The sequence below is a fragment of the Geospiza fortis genome, unplaced genomic scaffold (genome assembly GCF_000277835.1).
Source record: "Geospiza fortis unplaced genomic scaffold, GeoFor_1.0 scaffold11, whole genome shotgun sequence".
Classification (NCBI taxonomy): domain Eukaryota; kingdom Metazoa; phylum Chordata; class Aves; order Passeriformes; family Thraupidae; genus Geospiza; species Geospiza fortis.
This window is the reverse complement of record NW_005054304.1, coordinates 9580403-9601850: the sequence shown is the minus strand read 5'-3', so window position 1 is coordinate 9601850 and position 21448 is coordinate 9580403. Positions and strand designations below refer to the sequence as shown.

At 40.4% G+C, this 21448-nt stretch overlaps 1 protein-coding gene across 1 annotated transcript in view; it reads left to right on the top strand.

Moving 5' to 3' along the window:
- The window catches only part of UNC5C (unc-5 netrin receptor C), a 248586-nt gene that overhangs the window by 149608 nt on the left and 77530 nt on the right, over positions 1 to 21448 (top strand). The window contains exon 3 of the mRNA XM_031066482.1: positions 5263 to 5484. Coding sequence (XP_030922342.1) covers positions 5263 to 5484 — 222 coding nt within the window. The remainder of the gene's footprint in view (positions 1 to 5262; positions 5485 to 21448) is intronic.

The following is a 21448-nucleotide window of genomic DNA, read 5'->3' as shown; positions in this document are numbered from 1 at the left end:
CAAACCCTTGCCTCCATCCTGATAAGCTGTCTGGCTGAGCTAGCACCTGCTGTTAATTTCACAGTAAACAGTACTTGTTGCTCTAGAAAGCTTTTTAATCATAACATTAAAACCTGAACAGAAATCCCATCCATACAGTAAACTCCAGCTGCCTTTCTTGCAACGCTTGGGGAATGGTCTTGCCGAGTGATGGGCATCCAAATGCAAATAGAATTAACTTTGCAGCCATTCATTTTAAATTGCTCTTGAATCATTCTGAAGCAAATTCCATTTGAGAAGAATTTGCTTCAGGTCTCGCATGAAGAGATAATGGTCCAATATATTATCATCTAAGCAATAATAGTTCAAGTCTCGCAGTTCAGATATATACTGAGTTATATGCTGGGCTGATGAGAATTAAAGCTTCGTATATAGTAATAAAACTAGTGATCTAGAGATGAATAGATTGGTGTATGGAGCACAATATTTTCCTGCCAGAGATTAGAGCAGGGATACTAATCCATAAAAGGGGAAATATGCCATTAAATCTCTCTTTTCACGTGTTATGCATGAAGAGCTATAATATGTACAGTTTTACAGGCAAATGCATGAAAAGAGTAAAGACCTTTCCTAACATCAAAAGGTTCCTGACTTAGGCAAAGATTTGTTTTACCTTAAAAGAAAACTGAACTAAAATTAAGCTAAAATTTCTACATGTGACAGCCCATGCCAGTTTGTATCAATGCTGATTTCAGTGGCAATTCCCCTATTCCTATAGATTTGCCTTTGACTTTGCTTTTAAAAAACATAGCTGTCAGATACTACAGAGGGCAAATAAAAGTCTATCCGAATTTGGGCCAGCAATTAAAATAAAAATTCCAAGTGAAGTTTATAGATTAAAGTGGCTTTTAAAAATTTATTTTCTTAATATGAATGAATTGCACGACTGGAACCAGTTTAGCAGTACCATTAATCAGGTCTTTTGTCTTGCTAATATAAATCAGTCAATAACAACAGATGGGCTGTACACTTTATTATGTGAAAATAAAGATGAATGTGACATACTGCAGAAGTAAACTTGCAGCTCAAAGTTACTGAGCGCAGAAGGGGATTTGTTACAACAGGGGAGAACAATGTGTGTCTTGTGTTTGTGTTTGATCAAAGTTGTGAGGGGAACTTGCTGCACATGACATTGGCATAATGATTGGAAATCAAGTATGTGAATTTTTAGTGTTTGTTTGTATCTGCACTTCCAGATCACTCCCAAATGGTTTAATTAGCTTTTTTCCTCCAGACAAAAGAAAAAAAATGTCTAGCTGCTTAGGAGAGTTTAATAAGAGAGTTACAAAGTTTGCTGCTTTGCTGCACTGTTGGGAGATGAGCATTTCAAATAACTGGCGATAACCATCAGGAAGATGCAGATCAAAGTCTCAGGCAAGATTTATCCCCTCATGCAGCAATGGAGCACACCATGACAGACAATCCCTATCCAAATTATAGACATTGGCTCAACAGGCCTCATGGTGATAACAAAATGATCCCTGAAAAATCTAAGTCAGTTTGACTCACAGGAATGATCTGTGTTTAAGTGGAGCTGGTCAGCAGAAACTGATGGAAGTGTTAATTTTTTTCAGTTGTTAGAAACTGTGTCCTCATGAAAACACGGATTCATTAGATTGCTCTGGTGCTACCAAGTCTTGTTTTCTAGAGAACTGCAAAAAATCCCAACACAGTCAAATGTCATATATTGGCATTTTCTGTCAGATTTTTTAGGAATATTTTGCTATATAATTACACTAACATTATAATTATGCTTGCATGTTGCTGCAAGCATTACAGTGAAAGCACGACAGCATATGGCTATAATTCAAAAAATGAAATGCAAGACTTGGCTCCAAGGTGTGTGTTAAGGTTGATGGTTCAAAGCCCTGTCCCAGATCAGCAGCTCGGTTGGCTGACTGTCCTAAGCTGTGACACAGCTGTGCCTGGTGTGATGTGCAAGCCATGGTGAGGGCATCAAAAGATTCTCATCCTGAGAAGCAAGTGTCACAGCCTGGCACTGGAGGGGAACTGGAGCTGCACACCCTCTCTACCTGTAAAGCACCATCCTGCCACTTCAGCTGGTGTGCCTGGGTGAGAGGGGAGAGGTGCTTTGCCTCCCTGCAGCACCAGACCCCATCTCTTTGGGGGATGCAGGAAACACCAAGTGACTTCCCACTGTGATTCACACAGGTGGATTAGGCCACCTGTTGCCTTTCAGCAGTGAAAAGCAGGAGCAAGGGTCCTTCAGTGCTAATGGAGGTGGACTAGCTTTACAGTGGGATTGCTGCTTTCTCTGCCAAACGCAGTCATGGTGATATTCTATATGTTCCTCTTGAGAAACAGCTCTATAAAAAAAACACCATTGTTGCTATTAACAGCAGCAGTATGAGGGCAGGGATTGAATGAGCATTCTCAAGTTAAAAAAAAAAAAAAGTCTTAGCTACTATCTTAAATTCTTTCTGAAAGTGATGGTTTTAAATGCCAGTTTCCAGGGACGAGGCAGCCTTTGAGCACTATTTGTGTGACAGTTTGTGAATGGTTTCCATCTATATCCCTAACATTTAAGAGTGGTTCAGATGCCTCTTGATAGAAATGAGAGAGTGTGGAAAAATAAAGCTGAGCTTTATTGTCGTTCAAGAAGAGTAAGGAGGAATCAAAGCAAGAAGGCAGTAAGAAAGCAGGCTTGCTGTATCTGGCTCTGGGATGCCAGGTTGGTGGAGACAAGCAGCTATCACCACAATCAAAATGTGAGACTGGATCATAATGTACTGGGCAGTACTTTGAATACATACAAATAATACCTAAACTTAATAAATAGTTACCTTCAGGAGGAAAAGCCAAAACCCACACACATTTTCCAGGCTGATTAAAAAATAATTTTGAAAACCTCTTTTTTTTTTCTTTTTTGCAGCTTGCTGATCCCTCATTTTAGACTTTCTAGTTATCTTTGATAAGGTGCAGTTAATTGGTCAGGCATTGTAATTATTGCCTTTGATAACGTGCAGAAATTTAGTGGTGAAAATAAATACATTTGTTCTTCCAGTCACCAGAAATTAGTGAAGCAATACTTGTTTAATTATAAAACATATGTGTGCTTTGTTAGTTTCCATCTGTCTGCTTGCTGATTTGCAATTAAATGACCAGAAGAAAAAGATACGTCCTGTGGCAATTCAGGGGAAATGATTCATCTCTAATGTTTCTGTGTCGTGGATGTCTATGGAGCAGCATGTGGGAGAGGGGAAGAGGGGAGGTGTGCATGGGAAAAGGATGAGGAATGCCAAAAAGCCTCTTGATTCAGTTCAGACATGTTTCATTGTCATGAAACCAAATAAGGATTCCCATTAACTTACTGTAACTTGTCTTTCTTTTTGGAAAAAAACAGGGAGTAAAATGGAGTACGGAAGAAATCCCTAATGAGGAGAGGAAATAGGATTGCAGAGGAAGGAGGCTGGTGTGGTCAGAGTGAAAAGGAAACTACAGAAATAAAGGAAGCATGGGAAAGTGATAAAAAATTAAATTTAATTTGAGTATCTGGAAATGATTAATTGGAGATGGAAATGGAAGTGTTATAGTGTGTCACAGATTTTCCCTTTGCTAGAAGAATGTCAGGCCTTATCTATTGGCCCTTTTTTTTATCTTTGAACTAGTTCACTTCTATTAACTCTCAGGGAGTGATGCAGTAGTGAGTCAGGCCTAATATTCCTTATAAAATGAGACACCAAGAAGGACAGGAGTATTTTTAAATTAATATGAAGGGCAGTGGGAAATAAAAAAAAATGGTGAGCATATGTTCTCTTCATAAACAGTTTAGGAGGTTCACAAAATGGTTTGCTCTGTAAGGTATTCCCATCACTGATAAAGACATGCAATTTACCTTCATACAGCTGCATGGATGGGTACCATATTACCTTCTTTCCCTCTCTCCTTCATCCCTGTTCCTTCTTGTCTTTCTGAAAAGCGGTAACTGGAAGGAGAGTCATGCCCCTTGTAATTCTGGACAGGGCCTGCACAGGGAGGTCTCAGGTTTGGGGAGGGAGCCGTCTGACGTTTCATCTTCATGTAGAGTGTCAGGGAGGAGACAGCCAGCCAGGATTTTCAGGTGGATGTTCCATGGAGTTGTATTGATCAGCATCAGCATCCATCGTGAGGTATAATGATAACTGTGCCAGAGGCAGAAAGGAGAGATTGAGTGAGGCCTTCAGAGCTGCCAGCTCGCTGCTGGTGGGTCTGTCAGGAGTTGGTGCCCCCCACCACTTTGCAACAGCCTTTTGGATGTTCCTGATGTGCTCTGATGGCAGGAGGGGAGGAAGATGGGGAGAAGGTTATTCTCTGCTGAATTTGGTGCTTTCTGATGTGGAAGAGTTCCTCTGCACAAAGGGGCAGAGGGGTTGTAAAAGGGGATTTGTGAAGAGGGAGGGAGAAAGGGAAGTATGCACGTTTGGTGTTTTCAGTCTTGCCTCCCGTGCAACAGATTCTTTTCCTTCTTCTCCAGACTACTTTCATTGACTTAATTCTTTACTAGCGGCACCAGAGAGGTGCTGAGGGTCCTTATGTCAATAGCATGTGTCCAAGTTTGCCCAAAATGTCACCATTTCAGAGGTTCCCTGCCCCATGCCCCAGCTCCCACATCCTCTCCAGAGCTGGACTGCACAGACCAAGGTTCTACTGACAGAGGAAATAAAGCACAGATTGTCACCTTCATTAGCAGTCTTAGCAGAAGGGTCAGAGTATGAACAAAGAGGTGCAGACTGGACTTGCATTTAGACTTTTGCCCTCAGCAGATTTCAAATTGCTCATCTGAAACAAAAGGTACTGTTTCCTATTTAGACCAGCCTCAGCTGGCAGTAGCTATTGCATCCACCTGATTATGCAGTGTGATAAGTCACTATTGAAAATGTGGCCTTGAAGCCTCTGAAAGTTTCTATTATTTCTCTTTATGGTTTTGCAGGCAACTCTACCAAGCACTAACACAAAGCTTTATTGCTGGTATTGCCAATGATGGTAACAAAGGACTGATCCCAGACTGTGAATGTGCACAACCCTGTCACATCACAGAGAGGAAAGAATGCTCAGGATGTAAAGAACAGTTTCTTCCAGTCTGGAAACAGCAATGCATCTAAGCCTCAGTTAGGAATGCTCCTAAGATAACATTTTATTCAAAAAATATGCACCTTTTTTACTTTTCATGAAGTTTTTGCAAGTGTTTGCCAGCTGAATTGTGATTCTTTTTTTTCTTTACAGATGATGACTTTTTTCATGAGCTTCCAGAAACTTTTCCATCTGATCCTCCAGAGCCATTGCCCCACTTCCTCATTGAACCTGAAGAGGCTTACATTGTGAAGAACAAGCCTGTGAATCTGTACTGCAAAGCAAGCCCAGCCACACAAATCTATTTTAAGTGCAACAGCGAGTGGGTTCATCAGAAGGACCACGTGGTGGACGAGAGAGTAGATGAAACCTCTGGTGAGTTTGTGTTATGTTGTGAAGGGATGAGAATGAACACCGTTAATACCAAGCCCACTGTTGTAGTCTAGCAGCTGTTTTATATGGCAGCTGCTTTCCTTTACTCCTGTTACAGCTGGGAATTGCATATCTGGCGTTACAAAATGTTCCTGTCATAGCACAGGGGTGGTGCCTGCATCCAAGTCAGCTAGTGGAACAGGAGTGTAGAGCACCCTGACCAAATCTGAAACCAGAAAACCAGGAGAACCATGCACAAACAAAATGAAATTCCTTTCTTCAGACAGGTCTACTCCCAGTTCACTTCTCCAGTGTCACAAATTCACAGTGGTTGCCCTGTGATGTTGTCACAGACTGAGAACCACGTTCTCCCCAAAGTGTCAAGGAGCAATTGGGTTGTTACTAGAATGATGTTTTCTTGGGGAGTTATGAGAAAAAAAAGGAGAAATTTAATCAGTTTTCAGCAAGAAAGAAGGAGAAAGCACACCTGGGCACACTTTAGAGCACTATTGATCCAGAGCAAGCACCTTGCTGTTATTCATTGCACAGTTCTGCCTGCTCTGTAGAGCCTGTAAGAAGGAGAACTGCAGGATCTTAGCATCCTTCCTCAGTCAATACCAGAAATCCCACTGGCATTCATGGAAGTAAAACAGGGTCCTCATAGCACAAAAAAAAAAAAAGGGTTGGGGGGGAGGGTTAAAAACTTGAGTAATAAAGCAGTGTTTGGGAAGACTGGTAATCAATAGAGTCTGAGACACAGGCAAGGAGAGAAGCAGGACTTACTGCTGTTTTGATGGCCCTGAGAAATAACTGGATACCAAGCGAGAAGGTACACTTTCCATTTGGGAATTGCACCACCACTTGGTCTAATTACTTAGAAAAATAACTCCACCAGATGTCTTGGAAGTCTCTTGTGAACCAGGTTTTATTTGTTTCAGCTCATTTATTTGCACAGAGATCAAAAGCATAAGCTTTTCTTGGTACTCTTGCTTGAAAAAGAGAAGGTTGGTGTAGGAAAAAAGGCTGTAAAAAAAAAATCTGTATTAGACTTGGGGCCTGTGTATTCGTTTGTAAAAATTGGCTTTTCCACAAGTTGACTGCAGGAGAAGCACTTGAAAAAAAAAGGAAATCATGTTGCTTAATACATGTTCAGGGTTTTTTATTCCATGGGAGCCCAAGGGAATGAAGATGGGCAAACAGAAGGACAGCTATGACTGAGTTAATTTTTTCAGTTTTCATGAACATCACCATTTAGAAACATGAATGTTTTTCACTACAGGTGAAATATTCATTCTTTTTTCTCAAAAATCACATTGTGGGAAAACTTGGCAATGCTATAAAGGAAATTGAATTCTACAAGTGTAAAAGGCAAATCTTTAAAAGAGAAGCATCAAAATATTTCAGAGGACAAATATTTTGCATAATAAACAACAGCAATTATATGCAAATGGGAGCTATTATCAATTAAAGATTAATATCATCTACTGGAGTTCAGTGGAGGGAAGAGGGTGTCAGAAGCTATGCATGTCAGATTATTAGCATAAGAGCCACAAACTTAGTCACACTAATAGCTTTTTTAAATGAAACTGTCATCAAAATCCAAATTAGTCAGTCAGCCTGGTTGTTGCCAGAATATTGGTTAATGCACGTCACAGCTGCAGTGTTTGTGCACCTTCCTGTAGGCAGATTTGGAATCTAGGGCTCGTAGTACATAAGTGGTATAGAAATGGGTAAAGAATTTGACTAAGGTTGTGGTAAAATAGTATTTTCTTTAAAGCAATGGAAGCAATATTCACTGCACATTATGCTGCAGAAAAAATTGCAAGAGACGGTGAGGATTCATTCCAGGACCCGAAGAAGGAGATATCAGCTCGGCAGCTTGCACCAGTCAGGCTGGCAAAGCCCTTGGGCTCTATCACTTTTGAGACTATTTTGGTTTCTTTTGCTATTTTTGACTATCTAGTGCAGTTGTAACCTAGGACACAGAAGTAATGACTGAGCTGCCCAGAGGGTGATGTAAGGATCCCTCTAGGTCCAAACCTAGATGCTGCCTCCTGACTTGTGGTTAGAGAGGGAGGAGAAATTGCCCACAAACCAGATTAGGTCTAGACTTCCCATGGGTGACCTGGGGCTCTAAGGCATCTCACTTTCACAGTGCTTCTGCAGGGTCAGTCGTGTAATCCCAGCAACTGAAAACTGTGTGCTTCCTTCTTTCCTGGTATTTTACTCCTCCTAAGGAAGAAAATATTCTGCTGCTGGGTTTGAACCAGGCTTTCAATTCTTTAGGTAGGCAAGCAAAGCAAAGAAAAACAAGGCAAATAGACAATAAAATATGAGAGGAAAAGAGTAAAGGTCACTTGTGCTTTCTTTTCTAAAGGATGAGTAATCAGGAAGAAAGTGAACTAAAATACAGGTGTGATGCTAGCAGTACATCACCTTGGGATTGTAAATGATGCATGAAAGAGAGAAATAGGTTTTGATTTGCAAAAGATTATGTGTTCATGGACTTTGAACCTGTGCCCAGGAATGAAATCTATGTAGAGATGATTAACTCTTCTCGTAAGGCAAATTTGTTTGTGTCATTGGGAAGACCAGAGAAAACAGCACAGCAATAGCAATGGCACATGAGATGAAATTAGAGTGCAGCCAAGCTCTCCTTGAAGAGACCTGCTAGATAGAAATGTTATATGTATTAATTTTTAAGAGAGGAAAATAAATATTCATATAATTTTTCTCTGTGTTTTTTTTTCTTTGTGGAGGAGAGAAGGTACAAAATGAGAGTAATAGTTACATATACTTTGTAGTGTGGGATTTTTTTGAACAGTGGGTAAAGCATTGCTGTAAAGAACATGCCTGGGAACTCTGTGGGAGTTGTTGCCTTCTGGTTGGACAGGATGAGAACCATGATAGTGGCAGGGTGTTCTAGTACCACTTTATTTAATTAAATTAGCCTGAAGAGAGAGCCTTGCAAAATATTTTATACTGATTGAGTCTGAGAAACCTGAGGCTTTACACAGAAGATCATTACATTCTGTTTTTAAATCCTCAGAATCACTGGAATTTTTCTTCTTTATGGAAAAAGCTGAACGTTTTCATAAAGAAGTCAAATGGTGCTTTGGAAATGTCTAGTGTACGTATCTGACTCTTTCATTTCCTATGTATATGAAATACAGGGCAGGGCATTGACTTTATGCCTTTATGTCTCTGGAATACTTTCTCATTAATGCAGGGAAAAAAAAAGAACACTGGTTTTAAAAAACAGAGATGAGAGTTCTTTTGAGGCAACACATTTGATTTTATGGCTGACTGTCATAAAAGATAACAGCAACAAAAATAAAAGGAGCCCTGTAGAACTTATGCTTTTGGGGGCAGGAAAATTCTATTGTTACAGGGCAGGAAGTTCAATAGCATCAATAATTGTTAGAGCAGTTTGTGCACATTTTACAAATTACTGTACCTCTGAAAATGACTATGGAAAATATTTTCTTGCACTGAGGATGGAAAAACAGTGAACCAGGTTGTTCAGAGAGGTGATGGATGCCTCATCCCTGGAAGCATTCTGGGCTGGATGGGGCTCTGAGCAACCTGATTTAGTTGAAGATGTCCCTGCTCATTGTAGGGCATTTGAGTAGATGACCTTAAAGCTCCCTTTGAACCCACACTATTCTGTGATTCTGTGATTTTTATTTTGCATGTGTGCTTTTATGGAGAAATATTTTCCGAGACACACAGACCAGTTCTGCAGTGGTGGGGGAATTATGAATGTGTAGAAAATCAGTGTCTTGCACCTCTTTCATTTTTCCAGAGGGATGAAATGCTGCTATATCAAGCCACACATCCCAGCAATGTACAAGAGAAAAAGCAGAAAAAAATCTGGGGCTTTTTTTTTTATCTTTCTAGTTTGGATATGCATTGGAACATTTTCTCTGTGACTCTTAGGTGAAATGGTCTATAAACCCTCTCTTGCCCTCTGCAATGCCAGGGACATGTTCTTCTCTCTCCTTCAAGCAAGGAGAAAACATTTGTGATGCTTTTAACGCTAACTAAATAGACATATTGGGCAATTCACCCAGTATTATTGTTTGCCTACACTGTCTGTCTTCTTTTCCTGGGATGCAGAGGGAGAGGAGGTCTTGGAGACTTTGCTGATGACCCCTTCCTTTTGTCTGATTAAGAGAGTGTATCAAACTGCACTTGGAGTGGACAAATATGCACTTCTTTTCAGAGAGAAAGCTGACTTCTTCTTCAGTTTCTTTACATAGCCTCCACTGAAATTCCAATGCTTACCTCCCACCATTACCTTTCCCAATTAGTAAAGTATTTTTGGATGACTTGCAGATCCAATGAAAGGAGACCAAGCTTTTGACGTAGGGTCAGCATTGATCTGGCAAATAGGAGTTTGTTAACTTCAGCCATGGGTTTGGCAGCCTGTTGAGGGAGTAGATACCCAGCTAGCCAAGCCTTTAATAGATCACCCTCTCGACAGAAAGATCAAGGATTGACATCTGCCCTTTTGCCTTTAAGACAGCTCTTACAAGATCCTGCAGCCAAGAGAGCAGTGGGGAAGCCTTCACAGTCACTGTGCTCTTCTGGCACCATGTAGAGAGGCAGGAAAATCACTTCCAGCGCAGGATGCTCTGTTGCTTCATCTTCCTCTCTGTGTGTACATCTCATGAAAGCCATTTATTTTGGTGTTTGTCACACCATGTATTAGGAGGCTACTTTGTGCTAATGGCAAAAGTCATTGTTTAGTCTGGGACTTCTGATTACACTGCAAAGGTCATCATAGAACCTCTGATTTTGAGAAGTTGCATTCATTTATCTTAGTATTTTTTATAAAAAGGAAAAGCCACTATTTCTTAGTATTGCCTGTCTTTGAATAACAGTGTTGAAGAACTTAATTTGGCAGCCCAAATACAAAATTCCAGTGCCCCCAGTCCCCAAGTAAGCGGAGCTCAGGGAGAGATGTGAAAGGATAATATTTTACTCATTTCTTTTACCTCTAGATCTTTCTTTCCTTACAGCTATTTTCTTTCTCTGCATGCACGTCTTTTTTGCTTAATCTCTTTTTGCATCTTGACATGCTGTAGCCTCCTGTTTTCTGTACTATTTCTGAAGAATCCAAAGGATAAGGAAAAAGCTATTTTTCTGAGCAAATGTGGCCAGTGTCCCTATTCACTTCACTAAATACATAGCAAGTGATGCTGAATGCTGCAGTTAGACTTAGCCTGCAATATTTTGATTCTCTGGTGTAGAATACCTTGGGGTTATGTTAGTAAGGGTAGGCACACATCATAAATAAGGATTGCTTTCATTCCACCATTGTCAGAAGTCATTTTATTTTCCGTTTATCATTGGATCAAATCCATTACAGACATCAAGCACCCATATACGAAATAATTATTTCTCGGCAACATATTGCCAATTTTTAGCTCTGCTCCTTCAATACTCTGCCCTAATCCAGTTCATTTCAAGGAAATTTAAAAATGTGTCAGAATATCTCTTCCCAAATACTCCTGTTAATAGTTTTGAGATGTGGGTTAGAGCTGATGCTACAATCTGTTTTCTTTCATAATTTGAAATCTGTTCCCTCTCAGGAAAGTTGCTGCAAGTGAAACATGCTTATGTATGTATGGTTTGAAAGGCTGCAGGTGGTGCAGAAAGAAGCACATAACTCAGTTTCTCCAAAGATCTGGAACTCTCTGGGGAAATACAGGGTCCTTACTTCCATAAAACATATCAAGGAACCCATGGGGGTTTTTCACTTGAAATTTAAGCTGCAGACATTTTTTGCTGTCACTTGGGCCATCTTCTTTCTGCCTGTCACTCCCTGTGGCCTGACAGGCAGCTCTCCTGGGGTAGAAGAGCCCTGTGCCCATCAGTGCTGTGAGAGAAGTTTTCTCTTCTTAAAGGTTGCATCTTCAAAATCAGCTGCTGGGAACGTGTTTTCCTCTCACCCAGATCAAGGGAATACCCAACAACAAAGCTGTTGCAGACAGTGTGTTCAAGCAGACAAAGTTTGCACTTTTATCTTGAGCAATTAGTATATTTTTGTAGAAAAAATAGCTATTTTGGAAGCTTCAGAAGAAACACACAGAGAGGCAGAGAGCCACCACTTTCTAGGATACACATTTAATGTGTTGAAGTGAGTGAAGAAATTGCTAAAGTCAGGACATACCTGAAGAAGGGAAATAAACTTTTGTAAACAGAATAAGACCACTGGACCAGATATCTGCTTCTGGCAGCAAATCTCATAGGCAATAACAAGACTCCCCCTAAGCCCAGGGAGATTATCTTTTTGTTTAGAGGCCTGCAAAAGACTTGAGGATTTTTGAGTTAAACTCAACTGAGTATAGGATTCACTTACAGTATGTGCATTAACATACCAACAATTTCTTATTTAATCAAACTATTATATGTGGAGGCTTTGTCCCTCTAAGACTTTGTGGAAGGCTGCTCCAGCTCTTAGACCGAGACATCTTTTATTTCTGTTCGTAGCCATTGGGACCTGTCTGTCCTTCTGCTACTGCTGTCCTTTCCAGCAGCTTTTTCCCTGTGGGAGTGTGTGCCCAGCCCCCTTTGCAGGCAGCAGCAGTGGACATCACAAACCCTCTGCCCTCCTGTTGCTAAGATGACTGGGGCAGGTTCTCCCAGCCTTGCTCTGTCCTTCAGGGTACTCAGGCATGCTAACAGGGGGCCCAGGGGGAGCTACTCCCCCTGCAAATTAATCCCTCTCATGCTCCTCCTCTGAGTAATGATGGGCCCATGGGAAGGGTCATTTGCCCATCCCAGATTTTCTGTATAATCACCATGTATCTGTGCAGATCACTCAGTGTCTCTGTGATTTACCTCTGCAAAGTGCTTTGGGACCAAAAGATAAAAGCTTTAGGATATTTATCTCTTATTGCAGCATTAACTTCCTATCTGCAGCTGTTTGCCTATTTGTCCTGGAGGTTTCCTGTGGGCTTCTAGAAAAACAAATCTGAGACAGGAAATAAAGTTATTTAAAATAATTACAAGAGGAATATGGATGCCTCTTACATTCATTTAAAGCATTTGATGACACCCCCCTGAATATTTCCATCCTACATCTTCTCTCTTCCAAGTTTTTCCTTCATTAAACCCTCTGTTACACACTCATAATCGCATTAATTCCCCAAGAGACATCTTCTGACATCAGTCCACCCACCACAGCTTCAGACTAGCCACAACTTTGCACAGCAGCGCTTCCTATTTCCATCCCTGTCCTCCAGCTCTTTTTGAACGCTTTGTGTGGGATCTGGAGCCCCTGTGGCGAGGGTGGTCTGATACCTGAAAGGCTCATAAATGTGTTCTTGATTTGGAAGTGAGTCCCAAAGCCCAGTCTCCATCCTGCACCCACGGGCCTAAATGGAAAACAGCTGTTTCTTGGATACAGTAGTGGCAGAAAAGAGCATGGTGGAAAAGAAGAGCAGAGCCAAGGTCTTGAGTGCTGCCAAGCTAAAGTGCTGCAGTCAGTAGCAGATGGAACAGGAACACTTGCATCCTGTAAGTGTAGTTTTTTCAGTTAATTAAATATAAGAATGAGTAGGACTAGTAAAGCTGTAGTTCCTTCACAAAAATACCTGGAAATACTCAGGGAAATTATACCTGACTTTTACTTCTATGCAAACAAGTTCTAGTCTGATGCAGCCAGATGATCTGGCTGTAGTCTAACACTCTTCAGAGACATTGGGGTCTTAATGACTGTGCTAAACACTTAAGTGTTTTGCAGACTACCTTGGTGTCTATCTAAGCTTGTGTCTCAGTAACCTGAGTGGTATCTTCTATGTTTTCCTCTCAGCTCGTTAGGCAGAGAAATCATCAGCTGAAGAATTCCTATTCTTTAAAACTACATTGGAGAAATCCTTTCTTTTAAAACTTTTTCAATAATGGGGCGCTTTTTTTTTTTTTTTTTTGAAAGAAAAGCATTTGTATGGAGCAAAGCTTTGCACATAGATCAGATTTAGCAAGGCTTTTTTTGCTCTGCAGGTAGGGTGCCAAATCATCGCTAATGTTATGAAGGGAAGGAGAGGTGCCTGTCACACGCAGCTCTGACCCACACAGGATCTAATTTTGTGCCGCCTTTACAGGTTCACTGCCTGTATTCATTTTGTCATTCCCTTGCATTCCCAATTTGTACATAAATGAGCAGTATGATGTGGTAAGGACCAGCAGAGCTGCCATTCACCTGCAAGGTTACTTACAGTTCTTTCTCAGGTTTTGTTGGAATGCCTTTCACAATACCTCATAACTTCTCATCCCCTTCCTACTTTGATTGTAAGAGTAGAAAGTGAGTCTTTTGTCAGACACTTCTGTGTCTTCTATTCCCTGAATACAAATCTTTAGGCCCTTGAAGCCTCTTCTATTTTTTGCTCCCAGGTTTTGATTCAGAGTGGATCTTGGTTGGTTGAATGCAGTTTTTGGGTTCCCAGTGACTTGTATAATTATGTTTTTGTGATGAGTGCTGATGCTGCACCTAGGTTGGTTGCTGTGCCCTCCTCTGGGGAGGAGTAAGGACGGCCAGCCTTGAGGAACAGCAGTGCCTGGAAGTAGATCAGGTTTGCTTTGGGGAATTAGGTTGAGTGCTTCTGGTTTTCAACGAAGGTGGAAACCAATATTGGAATTCAGAGTGGTGGGGTACCTAGGAAAAAAAGAGTAAAAGGAGGCATTTAGACCTACAGGGATATTTTGAAGCATTTGCTTACATAATTTAAAAGATCTTATTTTCATGTCAAAGTCACACAGATCTGCAGAGGAACTTGCTTACATCCCTGGTGCCCGCTGTAGCTGGCGAGTATCATGAACTGTGCTGTACCCAGCTGTACACACCAAAGGACTTCTGTGACCACCAGGCTGCCTTTTTGCATGCCTTCCTGCCATCATTCCTTTGTTCACTACAGACTAAGAAAAACCTCCTGGTGTTCAGGAGCTGGTGTTTTGACTGCTGCCCTGGCACAACTCTGAAAACATGCTGAGTGGGGGAGCAGACAGTAAATTCCCAGAGCTTCATCTCTGTCTGGAGAGTGACTTCACTTGACAGCACAGTGGACAAAGCTGCTTTGAAAGCAGCTGCTAGCCTTTTTCTTCTTTTCTTTTTAGTTTTCTTTTTTTTTTTTTCAAGATACCCAGGTCAGCTGTGAAATGCCATCCCCAGCATGCAGAACAATGGCAAAAAATGATGGGGGTCTTAAACTTCTTCCCTAACCTGCTGTTCCTATACATTGCAGAATGAAAAATTAGGAAAACAACTGCTGAGGAGGCTCCCGAGTGACCCCTTGTGTCACATTGAGCCTGTCCTTGTTCCCACAATAGCTGCATCAGCCACTGAACTGTGTCATTGCATCAAGTTCACAGAAATAAGGCATTTTCATGTTGTCTCTGCTTCTCAAAACCATGCAGGGTGGATGTGGTACATACATACGTGTGCAGATACATATTTTATATCTGTAACACATGTAAGTTGGTAAGTCAGTAAAATAAACAACTTGATGTCTATTTTGATATATAAATTTACACACAAACCCATTGATTGTTCCTTTTCCTGCTTCCCCCTTCACTATGCAAGGGAATGTAAATATGCTGTTCAAAATTCAGATGTTCTCATTTGGCTTCCCAGATGTTTGAAGTTCAATAGATTTCTTTTTTTTTGTTGTTGTTGTTTTTTCATAATTTCCTCTGCTTCATCTTGTGAAGTGCTAGACCATTATTTCTTTGTGCCTGCACATTGAGATTCATCTGTAGGCTCTAAACTGCCTCGAAAGTGCTTCAATTTTGCATGAGCACTAAGCTGGGGACTGGGAAGCATTACCCACTGCTGAAGGCCCAGATCATTAAAAAGAGCATGTAAATCCTCTGAACCAAAAATGAAAAGTGCACAGATCTTCTTTGTGAAGTCTCAACTCCTGCTTTAAGTAAAACGTGAACCATTGGCATGTTTTTTTTCCTGGCAAAAAACTAAACCAACATCTTTTCTCAGCTGCATGTTCCTCAATCAAAAGAAGGGAAGATTGGGCTATGACCCAAGAGCTGGAGCTGCTCAGAGCTCATACTCCTGCTTTTTTCTGTGGACAACCTGTGTTCTTTCCACTCCCTGTAAGCAGCACCAGCCAGGCAAGGAATTGTTTGGGGATTACCACCTGAGGTTTCTTAGTGTCAGGATAACTTTTGGGTCAAGATGCTTCAATTCACAATTGTTTCTGCTCTTAGACTTCAGCCTCTGTGAGTTCAGAAATTATGATGCCCATTGTTAAATGTAAATATATGTTTATCGGAAGGTTTTCTTTGGAGTCCTGCTACACTGGAACTTAATGCTTTTGTTCCAGGAAAAAGGAAAAAAATGTGGCAACTTTAGGCACATATTGTTGTATGTGGAAGAGAGCAATGAATTTTGAATCAATTTGTACATATTTGCAAAAACTGCTGTCAACCAGAAAATAGCCTTCATTAAGAAACAAAGGGGGAGGTGTTTTTCTTTTATCTCTGAATGGTTTGTAGGCTGAGAACAAGCAATCCAATGCTGTTCCAAGGTATTAAACAGCTGTAGTTTAAGGGTGATGTAAAGCAATCAACTGCTGAGATTAACCAGGGGAGGAGATAGCAGAGGGGCTATTTTACCTTACCAAGGGGACAAACCCACCATGTTGGCAGGGACCAGGGCATGTGGTTTGTTTTCCACCAGCATCCAAGAACTCTGTTTTGAAATCTCCTCTGCATCTTACACAACTTGGTCCTTCAGTTGTTAATGGGAAAAGAACAAAACCACCTTGTTTTCACTGAAAGAAAACAAAACCTAAACAGAATACATGTTCTTTAATTCAAATTCAAAGTCAAATCCCTCTGAAGACAGCCCTTTGTAATTTTTGTGTAAGTCAGTCAGTTAAAAAACAGGGGAGCTTGGATTTTAGTTTAACTCAATACCATTAGGTGGTAATTAGATAACGTAGGTAGGGGATGCAAGCCAGTGCAAACCTGACATTGATTTTAGAGCAATCTTGACTTTATTACACTGTTGCCTTCACCTGTGTTAATTTGAGTTCGGAATGTATCTATTTCCTAAAGAGAAAGTTATGAAGAGACCAAAAATAGCTGGAAGATTTTAATTTAAATATTTAAGCTAATATTTGTGGAAAATTGTTTGTGATCTTCACACAGTTATTTCATATTGCCAGCCAGCCTCAATTTGTGTAAAAGCAGTGTATTGAGACAAAGCCAGGTGTAGGCAGTCGCAGTGTGAAGGATTACTGGGTGTAAAAGCTGTTTACTCTTTTAAACTATCTCTGGATATCTATCTGTCTATCTGTCTTTTGTTAAGATTACAGGTACTCTATATAGAAAATAAGCTATAGGCAAAGTGTGCCATTCTGCAATCATCTCAGTCCCATTATGGTGCACAGAATACATTTTTCTCAGCAAGAACTTTAATATTTGAAGCTGTTCTTCTTGTGCATAGCCTATTTATTCATTTTTAAACATCAAATTCTATAGCTTAAGTACTCTGATATATTCTAGTGGAATAACTCTCTGACTGTGAGGGATCCATCTCTGCAAGAGGGTAAATAAATTTAAATTCCTGCATAGCACTGGTTTTATTTTTTTTTACCTTCGTCAAAAATTTACTTCACCAGGTAAAGCAAACAGACACAGGTTGTTGACAGCACCTGTGATGAACAATTAAATAAATTGGATGGGTCATTCCGGGCTATCCATAAGAAAAAGATCATAATTCTTGACTTTGGTCACTTATATTTTACCACTAAAGGTAAAAGGCCAAAAGATTACATGAAAAGAAACCAATCTCTTTCTCTTTTATTAAATCTGTTTACGGTCATACCACTTTGACTTATGGTCTTGGCCACTTTCATGAGGCAAAACTATGCTACTCTTTTAAATGTTTTTTTGGTGAGGCTTTGTTAGAACTCTTAAATCAGATGAGGAACATGAGGAACATAATTTGATTCTATATCAGCAAGGGTGCTTCATGAGTGTGCAGAGGAATGCCCCTACCCCAGAGCTGTTTTGCTGCTGGCTCCACAAAGCCTCTTTACATCAATCAGAAACTGTCCCTGCCCTCTGCATCCCCTCCAAGCAGTGGGAAGGGACATTTGGGGTCTCACCTACTTGGGGGAACCTGGACCTGTCTAAGCAGAGAGAGAACCAGCAGCACAAAATAATCAGGTTTGTGAGGATGGTCTGAGAACTGACTTTCCAAAATTGAATGTATAAAGGGTTGCAAGTTACCTTTGTGAAAATGGGCTGTATTTCCATACTTATTGGCAGTGGCTGTGATATACCTGCTATCTATATGCAGGTGTTACTGCAGTGTCTTTTTCCAGACCAGTAGGTCATGAAGTTCCATCTCCTTGAGAAATGTGTTCTTTGGCATATGTGATTACTAATTAATGAAATACCTTTTGGGCAAATGAAAGCACAAAAGCACAGAAACTGTTTGAACTGCTTACAGAGAAAATAAACAAAGTATCCATGCAGTTTCTTAGAGTTCTTGTAAGTGCAATTTAGTCTTGCAACTAAATAGTTCCTGTTTACTGTTCTGCCAGAGGGTTCAAACACATACCAATGTAGCACTTTCACCAAAATCGCTCTATCAAAGTCCTGAGGAGTATTTTCACAGGTCTTGGGTATTAATATCAAATGCTGAACAGTTATGGCAGCCAAATATATCAAAACAGTTTCTTGGCAGAATGATGCCCAGTGAGGTGTAGATATTAACTCTGTGACCTACACTGACTCCAAGCTGAATAATTACATTCGATTAATTGATCACAAATTTCTGTTTTCTGGTGGGGTTGGTGATCATTTATTGTCTTGTGCAGTCTTATATGGTCATAGAGCCTTGAGACATTTTTGTTTCCCTAGAAAAACATGCATCTGATCAGCAAATCTGTTTCTTTTAGAATCATTGAGAAATTTGCCAATTACTTCAGTGGATGCAATATGGAAGCCATGAGTTATAACTGCAGTTATCAATAATCTGCCATAATATCTACAATTGCATTGCATTTGCATACATTAAAAAAGATAACATTTGTGCCTCTGAAGACCAGATAATCTACCTCACAGTTTGTATAGCCAACTAGTTAAGCACTTGAGGACCATATGTATGAAGTGTGTCTTTCCTTTATTGTGTTTCTAGGATACAGTTATAATAAAAGACCATGTATATAAGGCACGATTCCCTCTTCACACTTCCTTTTGCTCCATGAGGGGTATTAGCTTCGATTTTGATATACACCATGAGCTAGTGCCTCTCCCTGTGCTTTTTAGCAGTAGGCAGACTGAGAAAGATTCCTTCCACCCTCTGCCTTTCTCTGCCCATTAATCCGTCATAGCCTGCAAATACAGAAATAAGTTCTGGTTCTTTCCTACCCCTTTTCAGAGAACAAGTTGTATTAGTCCCAGAAATACATTTATTTTATTGAAAAAGCTGTGCTAGTAAGTTGGCAAAAATTGTGACGTATAGACAACTTCTTAATTCACTGGACTGGGACATAATTGCAGACCAGTTATGACAAATGTCACGACCCTTCTTCATTGCTATCCTCCACCCTGAACTGGGCAGAAAACTACTAGAACAAAAGAATATCTTAGACTGGTTGTCAGCTGGTGACTGAGCCACACACAGCCATTCACTCACTCCCATGGTGGGATGGGGCTGAGAATCCAGCAGGTAGAAATGAGGAAACTCATGGGCTGGGATAAAGGCTGTTTAATAGGTAAACCAGAAACTGTGCAAGCAAAGCAAAACACAGAATTTATTCAACACTTGGTAGGCAGGCAGGTGTTCCCAGGAAAGCATGGGTCCATCACAGGTGTCTTTGCAGGACAAATACCATCGCTCTGAACATTTTCCTTATTCTTCTCTCAGCTTTATATGCTGAGCATGCCAGGGATATCCCTTTGGTCAAGTCTTTGTGGATTTATAAAAGGAACCTGTCAAACATTCTAGCTGCCAACATTGCTGTTATTTCCCTTCAACTCTGTTTGTTATGACATTGCTTGAAATAGGAAGATCCTGACTTCTTGTGGGTTATTCCACCATCTAAGAGATTATTATGTAATTCTGGAAATGTGCAGCTTACTCAAGTGTTAAAAAAAACCCCCACATTTATGTTGTGTATCTTCATCTGCTATATAGCTTAGCTGTATAAAGAACTGGACTGAAAAATTCAATATATTTCTAAAGAAGAAGATAAGGTAAAGGATTTACCCTTCTGTGAGAAGGTGACATTTTTTACTTAGCACAGTGACAAGGCCAGTATCAGGGAGGTATATGATGCATAAATTATTGCTTATCTCTTAGTCTGTCTTGTCCTAAGTGTATTTGGGCAAAGCACAGGGACTGGTTTTATAAAGCAACTTCTAATTTTGCTCTCAGAGATTGTGCACTCACTTATAATCAAGCAATTTGATAAACAGTTCCCTGTTTATCAGAGGTGCAGCGTGCCACATTGTCTGGAAATATTGAGACATAGGTTTTTCAGCTTTTTTTCTCCTTTTTCCTTTTTTTTCTTTTTCCATTCCTCTAGCTAATGTTGTTTAGTGTAGAAGCAGAAGCAGGTCCAACAGAGATAAGATGAAGATCTCAGTTTGAAGTCATCATGCAAGGGTTTTCCTGCACTTGGTGCCCATGGGAGATGGATAAGCAATACACTCCTGAATGAAAGCAGACAGAGTATGCCAACTCCTCTGTGAAATCTGATGTACAGCCGTGTGTCAGCTGGTAACAAGGCAGCTGCTATCTGAGATATCTCAGCAAATTGCAGTGTTTGCAATATAGCCTAGAAAGGGACTTTCTGTTTGGGGTGATGTTGGAGGGTGCTAGCAGAAGGAATAAGATTGTGAGTTGATACAACAAGGGAAACATGACCCCTTGTGCTTGCCCCAGGGTCTGATGGTGGGTGTGATTCAGCTGGTGAGGGTTTTCTCCTAAATCAGCATTGCTGTTTGTGCAATAAGGCACCAGTGGGTTGTGCTGGGAAACAGTGGTGGAATCAAGTCCCTGAGTTCTGGCCATGGGTCCTTATATTGCAGATAATCACTACCACCAACTGGTTTTGTACATTTGAACTCTAGGAACCATCGTTTACCTTAGAGATCAAGACACAATGATGTTTTTTGCTTGTAAGCAGAAAGAGGTAAAATTTATTTGCTGTAGAAAGAAGGTGTGCATCTCTTTCGTCATAGCACAACTGTTGATGCTACTCAAAGACCAAATTACTCTGAATAATCTGAAACATGTCAGTACTTCTCAGCCATCCCAAAAGGCTTTACCAGGAGTAGGTTATTATTTTGAATTAGAAAGCATCTCATGGGGTCTGAGATGAAAAATTCTGCTGGTGCATTCATAAGGAGCAGCTATTTGTAGTATAGTTTTGTATCTTCCACAGACAATCAGAAAACAGCATTTGTGTCCTGAATGTTAAAGCTATTTCATAATCATTATTAACCAGTATGGTCATTATGAGCATGCTTGTTTTAGCCCTTGGGTAACAAAGTTCACTGCTCCATCAAGCTCTGTCATAATCAGCATTATTATAAAAACATAATATTGTAACCTTCAAAAGCTCCCTGGGCTAGTACAGTAAAAACTGGGGGAATGAGCTGAATCTTTAGGCTAGCAGCAGTTGCACTGGGAAAATATAACAATTTTTATGGATGTAAGGTACATGCTCCTCCCCACCCTCTTCATGCTCTTCTCACCAGGACAAAAGCTATCCCTCAGACCCCTCTTGGAGCCAAATTAGCTCATCAAAGCAAAATAAGTTTATAACACAGTATTCACTGCATATCAAATTCCCATGCACTGCTTTGATTTCCATTCTTTGGAGTGCTGTTACCATATTTTGAGTATTTCATTTCAAAGAGAAGAGCTATTAAGTGTTTCCCCCAAAGAAGCTGATTATTCAATGGCTAAAGATGTCAAGGATAA